This window comes from Callithrix jacchus, chromosome 3 (assembly GCF_049354715.1).
Source record: "Callithrix jacchus isolate 240 chromosome 3, calJac240_pri, whole genome shotgun sequence".
NCBI classification, from domain to species: domain Eukaryota; kingdom Metazoa; phylum Chordata; class Mammalia; order Primates; family Cebidae; genus Callithrix; species Callithrix jacchus.
In genome coordinates, this window is record NC_133504.1 from 6,263,450 (window position 1) to 6,288,298 (window position 24,849).

The following is a 24,849-nucleotide window of genomic DNA, read 5'->3' on the forward strand; positions in this document are numbered from 1 at the left end:
TGGGTGACAGAGCGAGACACCATCTCAAAAAAGAAAGGAAAACCCGGGTGTGGTTGTTCTGGCGGTGTGTAGTTCCAGGTACTCAGGAGGCTGAGGTGGGAGGATCACTCAAGCCCAGAAGTTGAAGACGGCACTGAGCTAAAATCCTGTCCCTGCACTCCAGCCTGGGCAACAAAGCAAGACCCTTTCTCAGAAGATAAATAATAAACTTAAAACCTTATCAAGTATCTTATCTTTTGAGGATTTGGGTTAGAGGCTTCCCTCTGTCAATTTGAATTTTAAAATGAAAATTAATCGATTAAGAAGACATTAATCGATGCTATGGAAAAGAATAAACCTTGTATTTTAATATTTATTAGGTATAAATTTTATAATCTAATATTTCTTAAATTTTAAGATCTTTTTACAAATTAAATTTTTAAAACTCACTTGTATTTTGATTAATCTTCACTTAGCTGATACAATATATTAAATTTTCCTCTACATTGTATACCGTTAGCTGAATTGATTACCATCACAAATTTTTATAGTTTCGATTTTTTTTTTTTAAGTACCTCAGTCACCTGGCAAGGCACACTTACAAATCTAGCAAAGGAAATCTTCCTAAGCACTGAGATATTGCTTATAAAACCAACTAAGTCTAAACTGACTGATTTAGTCAATTAGTCCCCTATATGTTTACATGTAGATGACAGTTAAATTTTTATGAATCTAATACATCGGAATCTTTTCAACTCTTCAAAATACTAAAGGCAAACAATAATCCAATGATAAAATGTATTACCGCACATACCCTAACCTGTCATGTTAACTTATCCCAGTAGTAGTAATAATACAAGTCTGGCTCACTTCTAAATGATATCTGTACGTAAAAAATGTCTCCCTTAGGGTGCACTGTCACTTCAGCAATTAAAGGCTGCAGAGTGCCGTGGCTGCTTTAGGATATGGATTACATGATCTTTTACTGCCTGATTTGATGTAAAATTGAATTATATGAATATAGTGAGCACATAATTGCATTTTTTGCTGTTTTATTATTGGAAATTTTTATTTTCACTTTTTTTTTTTTTTTTTGAGACAGAGTTTCGCTCTCGTTACCCAGGCTGGCTCAGCCTCCCGAGTTGCTGGGACTACAGGCACACGCCACCATGCCCAGCCAATTTTTTGCATTTTTAGTAGAGACAGGGTTTCACCATGTTGACCAGGATGGTCTCGATCTCTTGACCTCGTGATCCACCCACCTCGGCCTCCCAAAGTGCTGGGATTACAGGCCTGAGCCCCCGCGCCCGGTCTATCTTTTCATTTTTATGTATATTTGTCTTTTTTCTCTTTCAGTGCTGAATTGTCTGACATGGACAGTAGAAGCCCCTTTAAACTGATCCTCTATTTGATTCCCTCCACCCAGGGCATATTTGTAAATATTGTGCTTTCTGGCAACAACAGGATGCCAGGCTCTTTGCCTCCAGAAATGCAGTCCCCTGCCTGCCAAGGAGTCCTGGGTTTTTTTGTGGAGAATAGTATTCGAAGGTCGATTCTGGTCTTAAGGTTTCAATAACAGATGATGTCACACAGCTGCTTTGACCACTGTCCTAACAGAAAAGCTTTTTTTAAGGCTATGACTGTATAGTGATCTCTCTAATTTAATTTCAACTCTATAGAGTATTGAAATATTTTAAATCAATTTTAGTTTTGTGTCATAGGAATATATAAATTTACAGGTCAACTAGTAATTTAAGGTCTATAACAAAAACAGAGGTCTGTAGGGAAAAAAGCACAGAAATCAGCACTCCCTGCCCCATGATAAAGGCAACTACTTTGAGCATTTTAATCCATTTTTTCTAATACTTAACTCCATGCGTCTGAATAATATGCTTTGATTTTTCCATTTTAGACGGTCATTGTCTGTCTGCTATGAAGTATCTCTTACGTCAGGCCCCCTTTAACACAGTGAGACACATTTACTCTTCCCCTGTCATTTTCTGTGTGGTTTCCGCATAGTTTGCGGTTGATTACATATTCAGAAGTTTGATATACCTGTGCAGCCTCCATGTGTGACTCAGAATTTTTGTTCCTCTTCAAGAACGTATGGGGAACCTTGACAGGAATTGTCTCCTTGTCTCTGTTTCTTCCTTCCTAACTGCAGTGAAGGAGCAGAAAGGGGACAAGTCCTGAAATACATCAATCCTCACTGTGCGACTTCCACTGAAATCCTACGCGTTTGGGCTGCTTTAGCTGATCCTATGAGATTTTTCTTTTTTTTCCTTTTATTTTTTCACTTTTATTCTCCAGAGAGGTGACCTGTGAGATTTTTTTTTATTCTATCCTTTCCTTATTTATAAACTCTAATTATACTTAATTTGTATATTTGTTCTTTGTTTTGTTGTACTTAATTTATAGAAGGCAGATTTTCCTGAAGGTTCACTTAGGTATCCACGTTTGTGACATCCCTGCCTTGATCTGTTGTTTTCTCGTGAACTTCACTATGGGGGTCGTTTATTTTTCAGATAATTGATAGAATTTGTTACTCCAACAGCCCATCATCACTTAGGTTTCTGTTGTTGTTGTTTTTATACTGTTTCTCTTCATATATTAACCACACTTGTCAATTTGGGGAAGTTACTGTATACAAATGGAAAGTATTTGGAGTGTTTTGTCTGATGTCTACATTTTTTTTTTTTTTCAGATCTTTTTTTGCCGTCATGGATCAGTTTGGAGACGCATTGGAAGGTGAAGTGGACCATTCCTTCTTCGACAGTGACTTTGAAGAATCAAAGGCATGTGAAAGTCACTCAGTTTATGACAAGCCAAATGACAACCCAAGAGAAAGAACAGATGAAGATACAAAAAATGGAAGCTTGAACGCTGGAATCCAGACAAAGGAAAATTATCTTACTGGGAAGGGAAATGAAAGAAATGTGACATTTCCCCCAGAACACCCTGTAGAGAATGATGTTACCCAAACTGTAAATGCTTTCTCATTGCCAACCTCTTCAAAGTCACGAACATCGTGTGATGTTACAACAGGACTTAAAATACACTTGTCCATTCCAAATAGTATTCCCCAAATTGTAAACGAAGGTGAAGATGATTACTATACAGGTGGAGAGGAAAGCAGCGACGATGGGAGGAAATCCCATGTGAGGTCCAGGTCTGCGAAACCACCCACTAACGTCAAAAAAGGTGCAAGGAAAAAGTATTGCGAAATGCATTCCTCTTCCTCCTCGTCTTTATCGTCCTCACCTTCAAGTTCAGGTGCAGATTGTTTAGATGCAGGGTCTGATAGCCATCTATCTGATTCATCTCCATCATCCAAGAGACATGTATGTGATGTAACCCTCCTGTCGCCAAAACAGAAGTGTAAGTCAGGAATGAAACCGACAGAAACGCAGGCTTCAAGTTCTACAGCAAAATGTGGCCACTACCCTGAGGAGTCTGAAGACACTGTGACCGACGTGACTCCCTTGTCAACTCCAGACATCAGCCCTCTTCAGTCTTTTGAACTGGGCATGGCAAACGATCAAAAAGTGAAAGTTAAAAAGCAAGAAAATGTGAGCCAAGAAATAGATGAAGATGTCGAGGATTTGAAAAATAATTCAGAATATTTGAAGTCAGCCAAAAAAGGGAAAGAAAAACAGGAGCCTGATCTCTCAAAGCCCTCTTCAGTGTTAGACTCCAGTTTAGACCACAGACACAAGCAAAAAGTCCTACATGACACAATGGATCTGAATCATCTCTTGAAAGGTAACTTTCTTCTTAAAATATGTGTATTTAAATATTTTATATTGAGCATAAATACTAAATGCTGTGAATCTGCATTGATTTTTCTAGTAGATTTTTTTATTGTTGGGATATTTGATATTACTAGTAACTTTACCAAATACTCCATTTTGCCATAAAAATATCTAGCATATAATTTGTATTATTTTGTATAGTAATTTGTATTTGTATAATACAGATTTTATTTTACTGCCTTACAGACTCAAAAGGCCTAGAGGAAACAGATAGATAAGATAAATGAGAGAAGGGGAGCCAGCTGTTTTTCCACTTTTGATAGAGATACAGGCATGTTTTACTTTCTTCTCTAAGAAGGGTAGCAGCACTCAGTCAGGTTAACATCTGATGTGGTATCCTCATATATCAGGGACAGTGGCAAGAATGCTGGCAGATGAGAGAACTCAGAGTAAACTAAAGAGGACTCTTCAGACTTTTTAGTTAAAGGCTAAAGAGCATTGCTTAAAAATAATTACCAAATTGATGAAATAACATTAAGTTGCTTTGAGATACAAGACTATTAGAATAGTCTTTTTTTTTTTGCTTTATTTTTGTTTCAATTTATTATTATTTATATTTAGTTTGAAAATAACAATTTTCCAGTTCAAATAAGAGCAACTTCAAAGTTTATCTTTGGACTAGTTAATAGAACTAATATTATTGGGTAGGTTTTAGGTCAGTTGATGATAAAGTTTTTAACTTGTAAGCAGAATTTTCTGTCTTCCTTTGTTTGAAATGTTGAAGAATAAGTCTTTAGCTACATAAATCACATACGGTAGCAACGTAAGGGCATAAATACCCTGTTAGGAGAGTCACTCATGGTCACATTAACTAGTTGTATTTCGGAGCAGTCCACACTTGATGTTCCCTCTTTGTAGCTTTTGTTTTTTGTTTTTGAGACAAGGTCTTGCTCTGTCATCCAGGCTGAAGTGAAGTGGCATGACCACAGCTCACTGTAGCCTTGACCTCCAGGGCTTAAGTAATCCTCCTGCCTCAGCCTCCTGAGTACCGAGGACCACAGTCATGCCCCCCATACCTGGCTAATGGTTTTTACTTTTGTAGAGACAGGTTTCACTATGTTGCACGGACCGCCTCAAACTCCTGGGCTCAAGCAAACCTCCTACCTTGGCCTCCCAAAGGGCTGGGATTACAGGTGTGCACCACTGCATCTGGCACATTTGTAGGTATTTTTCCCTCTTTCTCTGATTGTACTTATTGATTGCTTAGAATCTCTGGAAAATCACACTCTTAGTGTTGGCCATCACCATTTGGTGGCTAAGCCTCACTCCATGGCATCTTTCCCAATGCTCATTCAGCCTCTTAGAACTTTCAGCATTAAAGAGGTTTTTTTTGTGTGTTTTTTTTTTTTTCAGGCTCTCTGCTTCCTCCCATAACTAAAGTGATCTCTACAAAGTAAATTTTTAAAAAGAAAAGTAAATCAATCCTACTAGTTTCTATTCTTCAGTGACTTACTCTTATATTAAAATAACATCTGAAGGCTGGGTGCAGTGGCTCACACCTGTAATCCCAGCACTTTGGGAGGCCAAAGCGGGCGAATCACAAGGTCAGGAGTTCGAGACCAGCCTGGCCAAATGGTGAAACCCCATCTCTACTAAAAATAGAAAAAATTAGCTGGGTGTAGTGGTGGGCACCTGTAATCCCATCTACTTGGGAGAATCACCTGAACCCAGGAGGCAGAGGTTGCAGTGAGCTGAGGTTGCGCCACTCCAGCCCTGGCAACAGAGTTGAGACTCCATCTCAAAAGATAAAAATAAAAAAAAAAAAAGTAGCATCTTACCAGGGGCAGTGGCTCACACATGTAATCCCAGCACCTTCGAAGGCCAAGGTGGGCAGACTGCCTGAGGTCAGGAGTTGGAAGGCCAAGGTGGGCAGACTGCCTGAGGTCAGGAGTTGGAAGGCCAAGGTGGGCAGACTGCCTGAGGTCAGGAGTTGGAAGGCCAAGGTGGGCAGACTGCCTGAGGTCAAGAGTTGGAAGGCCAAGGTGGGCAGACTGCCTGAGGTCAGGAGTTGGAAGGCCAAGGTGGGCAGACTGCCTGAGGTCAGGAGTTGGAAGGCCAAGGTGGGCAGACTGCCTGAGGTCAAGAGTTGGAAGGCCAAGGTGGGCAGACTGCTTGAGGTCAGGAGTTGGAGAGCAGCCTGGCCAACATGGCAATACTCTATCTCTACAAATAATACAAAAAATTAGCCAAGCATGGTGGCACACACCTATGTTCTCAGGTATTCTGGAGGCTGAGACATGAGAATTGCTTGAGCCTGGGAGGTGGAGGTTGCAGTGAGCAGAGATTGTGCCACTGTGTAGCAGCTCGGGTGACAGAGCAAGACTCCATTTAAAAAAAAAAATTAAATATGAATTTTGTCTGTGTGTTGATTAGTTAAGCTTGAGCAGATGATTCCCTGGGAGGGTGATTCCCTGGGTTGATGGGCAGCAGGCTGCAGCTGTCTCCAGCTCTTCTGGGTTTCCAGCACCAACCGCAAGTGCTCTGACAACAATTTTTAAATATTTTGGTCTTAGGACCCTTTTACATTCATAAAAAATTACTGAAGATTCCAAAGAGCTTTTGTTTATATAGGTTATAGCTTATATCCATAAATATTTACCATATTAGAAATAAAAAATTTTAAAAGTGTTGATTTAATAGAAGTAATAAATTTATTATATAGTTACTATATAATGTAAGTAACTATCATGAAAAAGCTGTATATCCAAAACATTAGTGATTTGTGCTAATCTCTAGGGTCTGGTTTAATAGAACATAGCTGGATTCTGAAATCGGCTTCTGCTTTATAATCTATTATAATCGATATATCATTGGCTAAAGGATGTACAGAAAATCGGGCATATACAAAATGTGGTTCAAAAATGGAGGAGCATTTTAACAACCTTTTCAGTTTACTGTGGATTTTTTTTGATACGACAAGTAGTAGTTTCTTTTCTTTTTAAAGTCTCTGCAGGAGTCCAGTGGCATGATCTCGGCTCACTGCCATCTCCGCCTCCCAGGTTCAAGCAATTCTCCAGCCTCAGCCTCCCAAGTAGCTGGGATTACAGTCGTGTGCCACCACGGTAGCCCAGCTAATTTTTGTATTTTTAGTAGAGATGGGGTTTCACCATGTTGGCCAGGCTGGTCTGGAACTCCTGCCCACGCTGGCCTCACAAAGTGCTTTACGGGGATGCGCCACCTCGCCCGGCCCGCAAGAAGTCGTTTCTTAGATGTTAGTTGCTATGTGAAATCTGAAATTAATCTCAATTAACTTTTCATCTTGAATTTCATAGTCTGTTAGTTAAAACATATTGATCTTTCTTAATTGATTTTTAATGTGTATCTGTATCATGACATATTGGATTAGTTAAAACATATTGATCTTTCTTAATTGATTTTTAATGTGTATCTGTATCATGACATATTGGGTATTTGGAAAATACTGATTCACTGAGCTTACAAATGTTGGCAGGCCCCAGGCACAGTGGGGACGGCTGCCATCCTGACATTTTGGGTGGTAGAGGTAAGCAGATTACTTGAGCTCAGCAACATGGTGAAACCTTGTTTGTACAAAAAATACAAAAATTAGCTATGGTGGTGTGTGCTACTGTAGTCCCAGCTACCAGGGAAGACTGAGGTAGGAGGCTCACTTGAGCCAGGGAGTTGGAGGTTGCAGTGAGCTGAGATCACGCCACTGGACTCCTAGGAGACAGAGCAAGACCCTGTCTCAAAAAAAAAAGTTGGAAAATTTCAGAATGCATATATAGAAATCATAGTTGTTAATATCACTGCCACTCACATCAGAAAGCTCTTGAGAAGCTGTCAAACTCGTGGTGGCAGATATAAGTTTACCCAAAATACTCTTTTTTGCCAAAAAAAAAAAACAAAAAAAAGCTCAAAATTTATTATTGGTAACAAATACTGTCAACTGTTTTCCTTGAAGTGACAGAACTGTTCTTTAAAATTGTATTTGTAATGCAAAAATTGGATGGTGTTGGAAATTTAAAAAAAATTCATGAACTAATGCACATTGTTCACTAATGTGTAATAACATGTATCTTGATATATTTCTCTTTTTTTCTGTGTGTCAAATTTCTGTTGCTGCCTTGCTCTTCTTTAATAATTTTTACTGTGATTTATATGTGTTTAACCATTTCCTGTTCAGGAAAAAAAAAGAAAAAAGTGCAGCTGACTGCCAGTACTCATGTCTTCGGGCAAATAGGAAATGTGTTAAACATAGCAGCCTATTGTTTGGCATTCAAAAATACCATTCTTGTAAAATTAGGTCAAAACTTAGGTATTGAAGAGAGAAATGTTCTAGAAGATAAATTAAAATATTTAATATGTCTAATAGGCTTTATTTTTTAAATATGGGCTTGTTTGACTAAATCATTATTTTTAAGGAGACACTTCCATTTAAAAAAATTTTACAAGTACTATTTGATCTCACAAATTAAAAACCCCACTTCAGTATCCTAGGAATGAGGATAAAAAAGATCATACAAAAGTAAGATATTGTTTCAGCCAATAAAAAGCTTTATATAGGACGAAAACACCCAACTCTTGGAATTTGTCAAGTTTTAAAAAAAAAAACATCTAATCGAAAATAGTCTGATTTTGGGGCTCTTTGTTCAGGGTCATCAGTGATTATCCAGGATTTTGAACACAAGAAAGGAATTCCGAGTGAAACAGGCTTCAGGGTGATGGACTGAGGGGCTCAAAAACGTCATCGGGGACCTATTTCTAGCTCTGCGTTCCTCCGGCTCTGGTGTGGGCTTCATTTTTAGGCTGCTAGGAGATGTCTGCAGCCGTTTTCACTTTTCTTCATCTTCAGACACAACAGTGTCCGGAGAAAGACGCAGTGTGTCTTCCCTGACTCTTGGAATGGAGGAAACGTTTTAAAGAAATTTCTTCCAGTCAACTTCCACTTAGCTCTCCTTGCCCAGAATGGTTACACTCCCATTACTGAAGCAGTCATTGGCAAGGGGAAATGGGATTATCCTGGGCCAGTCAGGCTCACCCCGGAAGTCAGGGATCTGTGCCATAGGAGGAGGTAGTGTACAGTAATTGGGCAGCCGACTTTGTCCAGCAGACCTTCACAAACTTTAATATGCATCCGGCTAACCCACAGATACTGTTAAAATGCAGATTCTGGTTCAGTAAAACTAAGGTAAGAGCTAAATCGGCATTTGTAACCAGCCCCTACTGGTGATACCATGCTGCTGATCTGCAGACCCTGGTCTGAATATCAAGACACTGAGTAAACTGTTTGGTTCCATTGAAAATAAATCATTCTTCACTCTTCCTATCTGACCCATTTCTGAAACTTAATTGGATATAGAGAATGTAAATATTTTTAACTTTTAAATAGGAAAAATAATCCTACCCCTAACGCCTGAAGAGTTCCCCAGTTATAATTGAATCGAAATACTGTTGAAAAACATTTAACACAGATGTGAGCTAAAATGTAGAAAGGAAGCTTTATTCCTGGAACTGCATTGTAAGCAGCCCCTGATAGAAGAGACATGCCAGTAGGTGGCGCTCAGGGCTCTTGAAGGCACAGGAACAAATGCATTTTGCCAGTTGGTACATCTGTTACTGGAGTCCATATATAAAAATCCACCAAGGATTCTGTATAATAGCAAAGCATTTTAAACACTAATTATGACACTCTATTACATAAGGTATTGCCATGATTTTTCAAAATTATGCTCGATTTACACCGTGAAGTTTTTCAGATCCAAAATTCTTTTCCAATTTTTTCTTTATCTTCCCCTGCATAACTGCAGCTGTGGTCACGGTGGATGGATGTGTGTGCGTAGCCGGGCTCGTGCCTTTTCTGCATTCATCTCTCAGTGCACTTTATCACTTTTAACTCTGCTAAATCGGCTTTTTAGGCTGCTTTGGCTTACCTAACTTCTTCACAGCCTTTTCCGCTTCTTGGAACATAAATCCACTTAGTGTGGGGAGGATGATAGTGATAGACGACATGTGGGCCTATCAGAGCACAGCTTAGGCAGGAATGCAGCATCCTCTCTACAGGCTTTCAGTTTAACCATCATTGACCGGGCGCGGTGGCTCAAGCCTGTAATCCCAGCACTTTGGGAGGCCGAGGTGGGTGGATCACGAGGTCAAGAGATCGAGACCATCCTGGTCAACATGGTGAAACCCCGTCTCTACTAAAAATACAAAAAATTAGCTGGGCATGGTGGCGCGTGCCTGTAATCCCAGCTACTCAGGAGGCTGAGGCAGGAGAATTGCCTGAACCCAGGAGGCGGAGGTTGCGGTGAGCCGAGATCGCGCCATTGCACTCCAGCCTGGGTAACAAGAGCGAAACTCCGTCTCAAAAAAACAAAAAACATCATCAGGCACTTCAGTACAGAGGTGCAGTAAGACAATTTACTGCTTAAGGTAATGAAGACTGAGTAAACGATTTTGCAAGTTGTTAACAGCAGGTATTAGGGAGCGTTCAGATAATGAGGGATACCTGTAGAGCCCACCACCTTAACATTTATTGGTTTAAAATAACTTTTGTTGTTTATGAAATGGAGCTTTGAACTGTAAAATATTAGGCCTATGAAACAGAGTAATAAAAGAATGTAAAATCGAATCTGTCAGTGTCGGGCACGGAATAATGAAGCGGTGTGGAACCAAGGTGAAAACAGTTTTGAAGGTGGAATAAAAAATGTAGGCTTCTGGATATTAGGACAGGGTCACAAAGAAGCCAGCAGCTGTCTACTTGGAGGAGGAGATTGTTGATAAAGGTGGCAAAGGTCCGTTCTAACTTCAGAGTTCTGAGGGTTCTGTGAGAAATACTGGCAGAAGGGAAGACTATTGTAGACTGGCATTATTAGATACGGGACTTTAAAGCAGATCTTTACAGATTAGTAGAATTTCTGAATATTCAGCCTTTTTAGCTCAAGGGTACCTACTTGGGGAATTTCCCACCTCCATCAAAAGCTGTCTTTGCTATGTAAATGTCAAAAAAAATGGTCAGAATTAGGTCCTTGACCTTGAGCTGTAAATGCCTGAGTAGGCAGCGAGGGTGTTCAGAAAGTGGGGTAGTAAGCAGAAGTTTAGACCTCAAGTTGTGGCATGAATCTCACCTATGTAGAGAGCGTTGAAGTTGTTGACCAGACCAGATTTGAAGGTATGTTTCATATTTTGTGTACATAAAATCAGGTCACTTTAAAAAGAATCTGAAAGGGCAAAATTTAAAACATTTTAGAAATACATGGCCTCACAATTTACTATATAGACTATGAAATAAACACTCCAGGATGTATTTTGAGGAGAAAAATGAAAGAAATGAGATTAAAGAAGCATTGATGAGCAGAGAAACTGGTTAAATTTTTTTGCTAAAATGACACCAGCCTGTGAGGGATTGAAGTAAAGGGGCTTCTTCAAGGGGAAGGTACCGTCACACTCCCTAAGAGAGGAGGTGCCTGTACGGAGATCAGCTGCCAGCATGTCCTGCCTGGAATCACATTGCACCCTTCCTTCCTGGCAACCTGCAGGAAAACTCAACACCCTCAACACACTGCAAGTATTGCCAAACATTTGAGAAAAGCAAAAATCAACAGAGGCACCAGACTCAGCTGAAGAACGTAATACCTCAGACTCTTAAAAGAGCAAGCTTGATGATTTTAGGATCTTTGAGGACAAAACTCTTTTCACTAATAAGACTGTGCCTTGATTTGCTTTTTATTTATTTATTTTTATTTTCTTGAGATGGAGTCTCACTCTGTTCCCCAGGCTGGAATGCAGTGGCATGATCTCTGCTCACTGCAATCTGCGCCTCCCAGGTTCAAGCAATTCTCCTGCCTCAGCCTCTCCAGTAGCTGGGACTACAGGCATGCACCACCATGCCCAGCTAATTTTTGTATTTTTAGTAGAGATGGGGTTTTGAGCCAGGCATTAAACTCTGCCACTTGCTGACTTTCTAAGATAAAAATGTCGTGTTAACATATAACTGGTTTATTATTTTTAGAGGAATTAATATCTTTAAAACACTTAATTTCTAGCATGGTAAATACTGGTAGATGTAATCCACATACATCTACCTCAGTCTTGGGGGGTGTAAGTGGCTCCTGAGGCCTAGGAGAATGGAACCAGAATAGGTGATTATTCATAATGCTACAAAAGTTGGGATAAAATCTTAGAGAAAAAATTTTTTAAACTTGGCCGGGTGTGGTAGCTCACGCCTGTAACCCAAGCACTTTGGAGGCCAAGACGGGAGGATCACCTGAGGTCGGGAGTTCAAGACCAGCCTGACCAACATGGTGAAACCCCGTTTTTTTAAAAAAAAACTTAGTCAATCTTCCAAAATAGAATGAGGAAAAAAAGTAACAAAAGTTTTATTAAAGATTATAGAAAAAGAGTACAAACAATGTAAGTGGCTGGTTTTAACCTATCAGAAGCACATTAAAAAATTAAAACAGAATTATTACTTCCTTAAAAATGAAGGAAATTCTGACATAATGCTATGTGGGTGAACCTTGAGGACATTGTGCTAAGTGCAATACGGCAGTCTCAGAAAGACAAGTGCTGTATGATTATATGAGATCCTTGGAGTAGTCAAAATTATAGAGACAAATGGTGGCTTCCAGAGGCCAAGGGAAAGGGGCAGTGTTTAATGGATACAGAATGTGTTTTACACAGTGGAAGGAGTTTTGGAAATGGGTGGTGATCGTTACACAGTACGAATGTATTCAGTACCACTGAGCTGTATACGTAAAAATGGTTAGCGTGGTAAATTTTGTGTTCTGTGTGTTTTGCCACAGTAAAAAAAAATAAAACACTAGCCCTGTCTGATAGGGTTTCCGTTATGCTAAATATGAGTGCTCATAATATGCCAACAGAATTGGGAAAAAGTAACAAAATTCAGCCTAAAAAGATTTTTAACATAGTATAGGAAGAATGAAAATAAGGGCTAGACAACCATATGCCAGGCATATCTCCTGTAACAAGGAGAAAGTAGGCCGGGCGCCTATAATCCCAGCACTTTTGGGAGGCCGAGGCGGGTGGATCATGAGGTCAAGAGATCGAGACCATCCTGATCAACGTGGTGAAACCCCGTCTCTACTAAAAATACAAAAATTAGCTGGACATGGTGGCGCGTGCCTGTAATCCCAGCTACTCAGGAGGCTGAGGCAGGAGAATTGCCTGAACCCAGGAGGCGGAGGTTGCCCGGGTAACAAGAGCAAAACTCTGTCTCAAAAAAATAAAAAAAACAAGGAGAAAGTAAAAGTGTATCAATCCTATTAATATACAAAATAGAACTCAAGATTGAAAATCCACTAAAAGAAACAGAGAAGGGTGTTTCACATTAGTAAATGGGCCAAATACACCAAAAAGATAAACGTCATTGATTTGAAGTGTATGATAAAGGCAAAACAGAACTGGACAATGACATTTGGGAAGTCGTATCACCATGGGAGATCATCGATTTAAACCAAATAACAACAAACTAGCCATCTGCTTGGGATATTCTTGGCCACAGGTATCTTGTCTGTCACACAGTGATTTTTTTCTAAAAGTGATGAAATAATCAGTTACTTGTTGCTACATGACAGATTACCCCAACACTTAGGGAAGAGAGAGACTCAAAGGTAGGGGTGACTCAGTGGCTGGGACTACAGTCGACTGAATGCCGTGTACTCGCATCACGTGCCTGGGCTTGGTACAACCTGAAAAGCAGAACTAAGGGGCCCACGTGGGCTTCTCCATGCGGCCTGGATTCCTCACGTGTCTCAGCCTTAGTGTGGTTGGACTTCGTACATGGCGGCTCAGGGTTCTAAGCACGTGTGTTAGAACAAGGCAGAAACCTCATTGCCTTTGATGACATAGCCTCAAAAGTCTTTCATGCTCTGTTGGTTGAAATGGTCATTCATAAACCCGTCTAGATTTAACGGAAAAGGGCATAAACCCTACTTAATGAGAGAAGTGTCAAATAGTGTCAAGCATAATAATACTTAAAGATTTTATATCTTAAAATCTCTTCAGTCCAAAGATTGATTTACATTCTTCCCATATGCAAAAATGCATCCACCCTTTCCACAGATGCCCCTAACTTAGAGAGCCAGGGTCTGAATCAGGTCCAGGTGCAGCTGAGATTCCTCAGGTGTGGTTTCGCAGTTGCATCTCTCTGGGTACTTTGAGACTCTCCTGGGAGAGACTAGGGATGAGGAGCAGTTTCGCTTTTACTCCGCGTAAGTTTTGGCTTTTTTATATTCCTTCTAAATTTTGCTTGAAAATGGGCCAGTTCTTTGTATGATTTTTTTAGTTCATCTCTCTTTGTCCATTCTTATTGTGGGTGAGATAAACCACCAGGACCTTGAGCATCCTGCTTGGAGGTCTGCTAGACCAGCCCTCCCAATGCAGCGGTTAGCTTTCACGTTTCCCTTAATACCGAGGCACCGTGCTGCTAAACATCTGGCCATCTCATCCTCTCCGACTTCATTAACAGTCTTCTCCAGGCTCTTGCAGGGCTGCTGGCCACCCACAGCTGGTCCACCTGTGCTAATTCTGTTATGGGAGCACCTTGTTTCCCGTGCCGCCCCAGCTGGTCCACCTGTGCTAATTTTATTATGGGAGCACCTTGTTCCCGTGCCGCCCCAGCTGGTCCACCTGTGCTAATTCTGTTATGGGAGCACCTTGTTCCCGTGCCGCCCCAGCTGGTCCACCTGTGCTAATTTTATTATGGGAGCACCTTGTTCCCGTGCCGCCCCAGCTGGTCCACCTGTGCTAATTCTGTTATGGGAGCACCTTGTTCCCGTGCCGCCCCAGCTGGTCCACCTGTGCTAATTTTATTATGGGAGCACCTTGTTCCCGTGCCGCCCCAGCTGGTCCACCTGTGCTAATTCTGTTATGGGAGCACCTTGTTCCCGTGCCGCCCCAGCTGGTCCACCTGTGCTAATTCTGTTATGGGAGCACCTTGTTTCCCGTGCCGCCCCAGCTGGTCCACCTGTGCTAATTCTGTTATGGGAGCACCTTGTTTCCCGTGCCGCCCCAGCTGGTCCACCTGTGCTAATTCTGTTATGGGAGCACCTTGTTTCCCGTGCCGCCCCAGCTGGTCCACCTGTGCTAATTTTGTTATGGGAGCACCTTGTTTCCCGTGCCACCCCAGCTGGTCCACCTGTGCTAATTCTGTTATGGGAGCACCTTGTTCCCGTGCCACCCCAGCTGGTCCACCTGTGCTAATTTTGTTATGGGAGCACCTTGTTCCCGTGCCGCCCCAGCTGGTCCACCTGTGCTAATTTTATTATGGGAGCATCTTGTTCCCGTGCCGCCCCAGCTGGTCCACCTGTGCTAATTTTATTATGGGAGCACCTTGTTCCCGTGCCGCCCCAGCTGGTCCACCTGTGCTAATTCTGTTATGGGAGCACCTTGTTCCCGTGCCGCCCCAGCTGGTCCACCTGTGCTAATTCTGTTATGGGAGCACCTTGTTTCCCGTGCCGCCCCAGCTGGTCCACCTGTGCTAATTCTGTTATGGGAGCACCTTGTTTCCCGTGCCGCCCCAGCTGGTCCACCTGTGCTAATTCTGTTATGGGAGCACCTTGTTTCCCGTGCCGCCCCAGCTGGTCCACCTGTGCTAATTTTGTTATGGGAGCACCTTGTTTCCCGTGCCGCCCCAGCTGGTCCACCTGTGCTAATTCTGTTATGGGAGCACCTTGTTCCCGTGCCACCGGTAGGCACTTTGATCTGGTGTTTGAGTCTTCGCGGATTGCTGCCTCACACCAAGTTTTGAGGTGACGTGTTAGCAGAGCAATAGTGACTGATACAAAACCCACCCTTCAGCCTGGTGCGGTGGCTCACACCTGCAATCCCAGCACTTCGGGAGGCCGAGACGGGTGGATCACGAGGTCGAGAGATCGAGACCATCCTGGTCAACATGGTGAAACCCCGTCTCTAATAAAATACAAAAAATTAGCTGGGCATGGTGGCTCGTGCCTGTAATCCCAGCTACTCAAGAAGCTGAGGCAGGAGAATTGCCTGAACCCAGAAGGCGGAGGTTGCAGTGAGCCGAGATCGCACCATTGCACTCCAGCCTGGGTAACAAGAGCGAAACTCCGTCTCAAAAAAAAAAAAAAAAAATTAGCTGGGTGTGGTGATGGGCACCTGTAGTCCCAGCTACTCAGGAGGCTGAGGCAGGAGAATCACTTGAATCACGAAGGCAGAGCCTTCAAGGAACCAAGATTACGCCACTGCACTCCAGCCTGGGTGACAGAGCAAGACCCCGTCTTAAAAAAAAGACAAAAACCATTAGGGAAAAATAGCTTACTATTAATTTCCTTGATAATTGAATTTTGAAGGGCTTATAGATAATCTATAAGGCTTATTCTATAAAATGCATGTTTCTTGGAGGCAAGATAATTTAACATGTTTTATGCATCTAAATCTATTTCTCTAAATGTGTTCTCATCCACGTTTTATCACTAACTTGGCCTAGTTTTCAGCAAATTACCAATCATTAATTTCTTAATTTTCCTACTAGGAAGCCACTGTTAATTATTTTTTATATGTTCTATAATCTTCGATCGTCTTTGGTTTAAATGTAGGGAAATAGAGTTACCATTTTTGTGACCTTGCTCAAGTGATGTAACTTTTCTGCACCATACTTATTTTTATTATTTCTTTATTTTTCATATGGAGTCTTGCTCTGTCGCCTGGGCTGGAGTGCACTGGCATAATCTTGGCTCACTGCAACCTCCGCCTCCCAGGTTCAAGCAATTCTCCTGCCTCAGCCTCCCAAGTAGCTGGAATTACATGTGTGTGCCACCATGCCCAGCTAATTTTTGTATTTTTAGTAGAGATGGGGTTTTGCCATGTTGGCCAGGCTGGCCTCGAACTCCTGACCTCAGGCAATTCACCCACTTCGGCTTCCCAAAGTGCTGGGACTGCAGGCCACTCTGCAAATGCCGCACCCAGCCTCAGTGTATTCCTTTTCAGTGCGTACTTAACCTGAAACATTCAGCAAATTTAATACTTTTGGATGTTTTTTTACAAATGTTTAGTAATAATTACACTTATTGATAAATGTGAGATGGAAATTTAAGAAGTAAGCATATTGATACAAATTTAATTTTATAGTATGCAAAATATTGTTACTAGTTAAAAACACCTTTATGTTTAATCAGCAATAAAATGTTTGACTTTTACAGTAGGAGTGTTTGTTTTAATGACAATGTTAAGATTTACAAATGCGGCATATTTTCTGGTGGATAGTTTTGGAATATTCTGAGTTAGTTTTTGCATTGTTTCCCTCAGTCCCTGCTGAGGACATTGTTTTTGAAGTATGCCTTCCAAATAAGAAAAACTGTACGTAAATTAAGTATTACATTAAGTGGCCTCCACTCAGAGGTTTCTAATCTTTCCAGCTACTAAACTGCTGTAGGGAAGGATAAAATTGGTATAACAAAGGCATTGTCTGTAAATTATACCTGCCTGAAAACCAGTACTATATACATTTTTTAAGGTAACTTTCATTGTTTCATGTGTAGCTTTTATGCCTAAGGAACCCAGTGAGTATAAAACACTAAGCCACATCCAATTTTTTCCCTACACAGTTGTAAAATCTAGGTGTCATTAGCATTATTTCATATACACTTTTTCATGAACTAATACATATTTTTAAGGGTTAAAGCATGCATCACAGGGCTGGGCACGGTGGCTCATGCCTGTAATCCCAGCACTTTGGGAAGTCAAGGTAGATGTATCACCTGAGGTCAGGAGTTTGAGACAAGCATGGCCAACATATGATGAAACCCCGTCTCTACTAAAAACCCAAAAATTAGCTGGGCATGGTGGCAGACGCCTGTTATTCCAGCTACTTGGGAGGCTGAGGCAGGAGAATTGCTGAACCTGGGAGGAGGTGGAGGTTGCAGTGAGCCGAGATGGCGCCATTGCACTCCAGCCTGGGCGACAAGAGCAAAACACCATCTCAAAAACAAAAACAAAAAAAGCATGTACCACATACCTATTTTGTCTGACCATTTTTCCCTTTTTTGTTCTTTTCTGTAGCTTTTCTGCAATTAGATGAAAAAGGACCACAAAAATATCACTTTGATCAGCCTCCAGTAGCACCTGGAAGAAACTACTCTTTCACAAGAGAAGAGGTAAGACAGATCGATCGGGAAAATCAGAGGCTTTTGAAAGAACTGTCAAGACAGGCAGAAAAACCAGGAAGCAAAAGTACAATCCCTAGATCGGCGGATCATCCCCCAAGGTTATATCACAGCGCTCTCAACAGACAGAAGGAACAGCAGAGGATCGAGAGGGAAAACTTGGTGAGTAGCTGACAGTCATCAGAGAAAAGGTGTTTGCACTGATTTGTACATCTAGCTTACAGGAAATCTAAATATAGCCGAATTTTCAAACTTCATTACATAAAAGCAGGCGCAGATATATATGGTATGAAACATATGATGTGCTGTAAATCTGGAAGATACAATATGTATTCTTTTTATCCAGGAAACTATATATTAAGAGACCATTGGCCAGATGCAGTGGGTCACGCCTATAATTCTAGCACTCTGGGAGGCCAAGGTGGGCAGATTGCTTGAGGCAAGGAATTTGAGACCAGACTGTGCAAGCTAGGAAAACCCCAGCTCTACCAAAAATACACAAATTAGCTGGGCATGGTGGCACGTGCCTGTGAGGTCCCAGCTACTTGGGAGACTGAGGTGGGAGGAATATCCAAACCCAGGAGGCAGAGGTTACAGTGAGCCAAGATTCCACCACTGGACTCCAGCCTGGGCAACAGAGCCAGACAGACTCCATTTCAAAAAAAAAAAACCATTAAAGGGAAATATTGAAAGCTTCATTATTTATTTGACTAGATCAATTAAATCACTACAGTAGAATAGGAAATGGTATCCAAGGGTCAGATACAGTGTATCTTCTGTGAAGTATCTAGTCACTAGCGAATCTCTACTTTATTATGTCCTGGACAGCTAGAATAAATTGTATATAATTTATTTTAAAGGATCAGCACATCTCAGATAGACCAAATTATTAGTCTGCTACTTAAATGTATGAAACATTGATTATTACAAATCATCTAGTTTTATATTCTAAGAAAATAAATATGGGAACTGTTGAAAATCCTCACATATAAAACTATTATCACAGGATATTTTTTTCATAAGATTTAGTTCATAATAATTGCTGATATTTACTGAGCTCTTACTAAACACTAGACATTGTTCCCAGTATCTTCCAAATATTAACTTACTGAAACCTGACAACAATTCTTGGAAGTAGATAACTATTTTTTTTTTTTTTTTGAGAAGGAGTTTCGCTCTTGTTACCCAGGCTGGAGTGCAATGGCGCGATCTCGGCTCACCGCAACCTCCGCCTCCTGGGTTCAGGCAATTCTCCCGCCTCAGCCTCCTGAGTAGCTGGGACTACAGGCACGCGCCACCATGCCCAACTAATTTTTTGTATTTTTAGTAGAGACGGGGTTTCACCATGTTGACCAGGATGGTCTCGATCTCTTGACCTCGTGATCCACCCGCCTCGGCCTCCCAAAGTGCTGGGATCACAGGCGTGAGCCACCGCGCCCGGCAGGGTTTACTTTTTTTTTTTAACCAGCTTTACTGAGGTATAATTCACATACTGTCACCCATTTAAAGGGTACACATTCAATGGTTTTTGGTATATTATTAAGTTGTACTCATGTATACATAATGTAAAATTCACCATTTTAACTGTTTTTAAGTGTGTAATTGAGTGACGTTAAGCATATTCACAGTGTTATGCGACCATCACTACTGTGTTTCATCAGTTCATACAGATGCTGGGCTTATTAAACAGCTCTCCTTTCCCCACCCCTTGTCCCCTGAGGGCGTCTAGTCTACTTTCTGTCTCTGTGAATTTGGCTATTCTAAATATTTCATAGGAGTAGAATGGGACAGTATTTGTCATTTTGTATCTAGTCTATTTCACTTAAAATGTTTTCGTGTTTCGTCTACGTTGTAACATGTATCAGAACTTCATTCCTTTTTATGGCTGAATATTACTCCATTGTAGGTATAGAGCTAAGCTGTAGTGAATAATACCGCAGTGAATATTGGCTAGTACCTGCTCACGTCTCTGCTTTTAGTTCCTTAGGGTGTACACGTAAGAGTAGAATTCCTGGGTCAGACGGTAATTTTATGTTTAGCTTTTTAAGGAAGCTGGGTTCCTTAGAAAGGAACCAGGTACCCGCTACCACACTGGGATAGTTTTTGTATTTTTAGTAGAGACAGGGTTTCACCATAGTGGTCAGGCTGGTCTCAGACTCCTGACCCCAGATCGCCCACCCGCCTCAGCCTCCCAAAGTGCTGGGATTACAGGCGTGAGCCACTGCGCCCAGCCAGGGTTTACTTTGGAAAAGTTGAAACCCTTAATGTCGTGGTTGTTCTATGTATACAAATAGGGTAAAAACTGTTAACTACTTCTTACAGCTTTTATTGTTCTCCAAAATAGTTAATTTTATGTAAAAATATTTCAGCTATTTTTTTGTTTTTGTTTTTTGAGATATGATCTTGCTTTGTCGCCAGTCTGGAGTGCAGTGGCATGAACACAGCTCACTGCAGGCTCTACCTCCTGAACAATCCTCCTGAGCAAGCCTCCTGCTTCTACCTCAGCCTCCCATGTGGCTGTGACCACAGGCACACGTCACCATGCCCGGCTAATTTTTTTGTTTTCACAGAGTTGGTGGAGCAGGTCTCACTTTGTTGCCTAGGCTGGTGTTGAACTTTGGGGTCAAGCAATCTTCCCACCTTGGCCTCCCAAAGTGCTGGGATTATAGGTGTGAGCCACTTCGCCCAGTGCTAGCTGTTTGATTCAGCAGTGGAAAATCACTAGTATTCTTTTTACTCTGTGTACGTAGTAATTTGTGAACAATATTTTTCTCTAATTGTTAGTAAGATCTTATTTGATATACTCTAGAATAGTAGAAACGTGAGCCATATGCATAATTTTAAATTTTCTAATAGTCACATTAAAAATGTCAAAACAGGTAAAAATTTTCAAATAATGTATTTTTAACTGAATGTATCCCAAATGTTGTCCTGTGACTGAATTCATGAGTCTGATTTTTTATGTGAAACTCAGCACAGGCCGGCACTCGTTTTGCAAATTAAGATCAGCTTCCTTCAGAGGCAGTTTCAATCAGTAAAGAAAATAATAAAACCCAATCATGGATCAATTCCCCAAGCTACTTAGTCTACCTCGGTATTTCTTTCTCAACAGTGCCTATGAAAAGCAAACAGAATAAACGCTTTCACCTTTTAAGAAATAATTATTAACAAAATTTAGAGCATCATACATTAGTGTGTTACTTACTGCATCATACAAAATACCATGTTATTGGTACTGGGTTGCCTCGGCCACTTGGTTCAGACCCCTCTTATTTATTAAAATATTATAAACATGGAGACAGGGTTTCACCGTGTTGTCCAGGCTGGTTTCCAGCTCCTGAGCTCAAGCAGGTGATCCACCCGCCTTGGCCTCCCAAAGTGCTGGGACTACAGGTGTGAGCCACCGTACGCAGCCTACATATCCTTTTTAAAGCTTTATATTCTGTAGTAATTGGTTTTCGAACTTCTTAACAGCAAAAGCTTTTTTCTTCACATTAAATGTTACGCAGAATCTTTAGTATATAAAACAGACAATACGGAAAGCATAGTTGGGCTGGTAGAAATGAGCAGTGGAAGAGTCAAGGGCCCTCCCTCCTGCCCTTTCCCCAGTGGACTACCAGCCCTTGAGGCACTTCTACAAAGGAAGCAGAGTGAAAGACATTGCTCGCTCCGCAGTGTGCATGGATGGAATCATAGTCGCTCCCATATGTGAGTGACACCATTATGTCATGTCTATGAGAAAATCAGGTTTAATGTATTTTATTTCAACTTAACAGCACCTTTCCTAAGACTAACCTGGCACAACAGGATTCTGCCTCTAGCAAGCTTGTCTAACTCACCGTGTTTTGTAGTTGTTGTTGTTCTGTTTTAGGCTTTTAGCAGCCTCAGGCCATGGTATTAGTTTCCGTCTGTAGTGATACATAGAAAGGAGTATACTAAGAACTCGCCTCAGAGAAACTCAGAACCCATGACTGTGTTCTTCCCGTTGGACACCCCCGGATGAGTTGTTACACCGTAGTGGTTTGGTTAGCTGTGGGATACGCAAAAACCCTTGGGTTTTTATGGAATTATATTATTTGAAATGTGTTTTTCACATGGTGTGTCAGGAATGATTTAAACTATTTTGGCTTGATGTGGTAGGTCTCACCTGTAATCCCAGCTACTTGAGAGGCTGAGATGGGGGGACCCCTTAAGCCCAGGAGTTCAACGCCAGCCTGGGTGACAGAGTAAGGACCTTGCCTCTTAAAAAAACGAAAACAAAGTGAATGTCAGGCTCTAGAATGTATTGCCTTGTTAAAAATGACTGCTGTTTAACCTTGACTTTCAAACTGATTGTCTTTATTGAAGGCTTTATTAAAGAGGCTCGAGGCTGTGAAACCAACAGTTGGCATGAAACGCTCAGAACAGCTGATGGAGTATCATCGCAATATGGGTTACCTCAACTCATCCCCATCGTCGAGACGAGCCAGATCCACTCTTGGCCAATACAGCCCATTAAGTAAGCATATTCAAAACCATTTTATACTTATTTGTATCTTGTATCCAAAAAAACCTAACTTACATGATTGTGATACTTCTGGAATGCATTCTCCTGTCATGTTTCACTGTCACATTTCATTTGCATCAATTCACTTACTTTCAGGTTTCATTTACAGCTTGTAATGACCGTGCAGGAAGGAAACCAGGAGATAAAAGAGTTGAAAGTATCAGGAGGTTCTTAGGTAACTGAAGGGGGACTTTTAATTTCAGAATTTATTACAGGAAGAAATGCATAGATGTGCTGTTAAAAGCCGCTGAAGCATTCTCCCGAGGTAGTTAAGAATTACTGCTAATAGCCCCCAGCCCTTATATCTGCTTTTTCTTACCCATTGGATTACTAAAACAAAAATGAGCAACCAGTTGTGTGCCCCAGAGAACACAGGAGTGGAGTGACTGTTCAGTGCTGGAGTGCGCCACATCTGGAAAGGCCAGTGTCCTCTACAGTCTGAGCTGTCACTTCATGTTTGCATTCCAAGCTATGTAAAAACTGGAAGGTAACACTAAGCCACTCAGTGCCACAGCTTTCCGGGGCCCGCGCATACGAGTCTTAAACTCTCAAATGACTAGGAATGCCATTTATTCCTTCTACAAACCGTGCTTCCACGGTCTGGTGACTGAGACGGGGTCTTATGTGAGGAACTCATGCTTAGCATTATCCCTGAATGCAGTAAGTTATTTGTTGATTAGATACATAAATGGTTATACAAAGTGATTTGTTTTCTACGTGAATTATTTGAGAAGCCTTTAGAAATGTTTGCTTTCTGTGCCAATCTAGTGAATCAAAATCACCTGATGTGGCATCTGGATGTGTTTGTTACTATATTTTTTAAATTCCACAGGAAATTCTGAAGTACATTCCTAGTCAGGAATCATTGCTATTAGACTATTAGATACACATAGAATGTGGAAGAAAAGCTAGTCTGGACGTAAGGTGAGAAGAAGTTTCTCAGATATTTTCTCTGTGTATATTTTCAGGGGGAGCTTCCAGGACATCCAGTGCTACCAGTGGTCTCAGTTGCAGGAGTCAGCGATCAGCTGTTGACACCGCCAGTGGCCACCCTCGAAGAAGATCTAAACCCCCTAATGTCCGCACAGCTTGGTTATAAAACCCTTTTTTACTTTAAACATTGTTCACACCACTCTTACTGAAGTGCTTGTGCATGTTACTTTAACTCTGTGTAAACATCCGTAACACTGTTTTAGCAATTTAAGGTCAACAGTGAGTGGTAATTTATTGTTATTCAGTGCAAAATTATTGTCAAAAAACTGATTTCATGTGAAAAGTGTTTCTTGAGGATATATTTATGTGACGTGTATGTGCTCTTAATAGAGAAATAGTGGTATGCATGTGTATCTTCTAATTATATAAATTAAGGTGTCATGCTGACAGAACAGAAGTGATAGTATCATTGCATGTTGTACCCAAGATATTCACTACATAGTTTTCAATTTGTGTTATTTTCATTTCTTTATAAGTGTTATACCATGAGCTCAGCTCCTAAATTTGGCTGGCTTTGTTTTTTATTTGCCTTAGAACTTATGTGGTATGACGTAGCTTGATTTTATGAGATTTAATGCTTATGAAACAAATCTTGAAATTTCTTTTTATTAGTACAGCTGATCGAGATTTGATGAGCAGATTGCAAGATGCTTCTGTTGGACCAATTCTTGTGATTCACCAGAGGTGTCTAGTTATTGTATAAGTGCACTGATTTAGATCTTAAAAGTCTGATCAACCATTCCAAACCATTTCAGATATGAACATCAGAAAGTTCTACTTAGAAGCTCCCCTTTGGTGTTTTTATACATTCAGGTTAAGTCCTATTACTGATTCTTAGAAATGAGGTAGGTTTTAGCGCTGCAGTCTTCTAACTCGTGGATCGTTGAAGAACCACCACGGCTGCATCATAAGGAAAACCAAGTATTTGTTGAATCAGTAAAATAGCACTGTCAGCACGAACAGCCAAGAAGCAGATCCTGAGGTGTGTCAGAGGAGCAGTGTTTTAGGTAACATTGCTAGCATGTGTGCTGTGATTTGGTATTTATTATGTTATTAGAGTAGACTTAGAAAGCCAATATTTATAAGCCTGAAAAAGAAAACGAAAATTTGAACAAAAAGGGAAATAAATCACACATTTGTTGAGGCTGCTGCTTTAAATATTAGCTGATTTTCTTGTTTTGGTTTAGTTTGATTTATTTGATTAAATCCTGGAAGTAATATTTTTACCAGTCCCACATTTAAACACCTAGCTAATCTCGATGGAATTGGTAACGGCAGATAGGGTTTAATATAGTTGACTTTTCCGTCAAACTTTAGGCTTTCATGTAACAAAGTATGATATCTCACTGTTGCCACCATTTTTCGCTAGTCGCCTTTTCAGTATACCTTAAAATATATTGGAAAGGTTTCATGT

The 24,849-nt window shown here is 41.0% G+C and overlaps 1 protein-coding gene across 2 annotated transcripts in view; it reads left to right on the plus strand.

Annotated features, from left to right (window-relative positions):
- Positions 1-24,553, plus strand: part of CFAP97 (cilia and flagella associated protein 97) — a 34,989-nt gene extending 10,436 nt beyond the window's left edge. For both annotated transcript variants that reach the window (XM_035292532.3, XM_035292533.3), the window contains exons 2-5: positions 2,684-3,741; positions 17,793-18,058; positions 22,244-22,394; positions 23,411-24,553. In XM_035292532.3, coding sequence (XP_035148423.2) covers positions 2,700-3,741; positions 17,793-18,058; positions 22,244-22,394; positions 23,411-23,541 — 1,590 coding nt within the window. In that variant the 5' untranslated portion in view covers positions 2,684-2,699 and the 3' untranslated portion in view covers positions 23,542-24,553. The remainder of the gene's footprint in view (positions 1-2,683; positions 3,742-17,792; positions 18,059-22,243; positions 22,395-23,410) is intronic.
- The last annotated feature ends 296 nt before the right edge of the window (positions 24,554-24,849 follow it).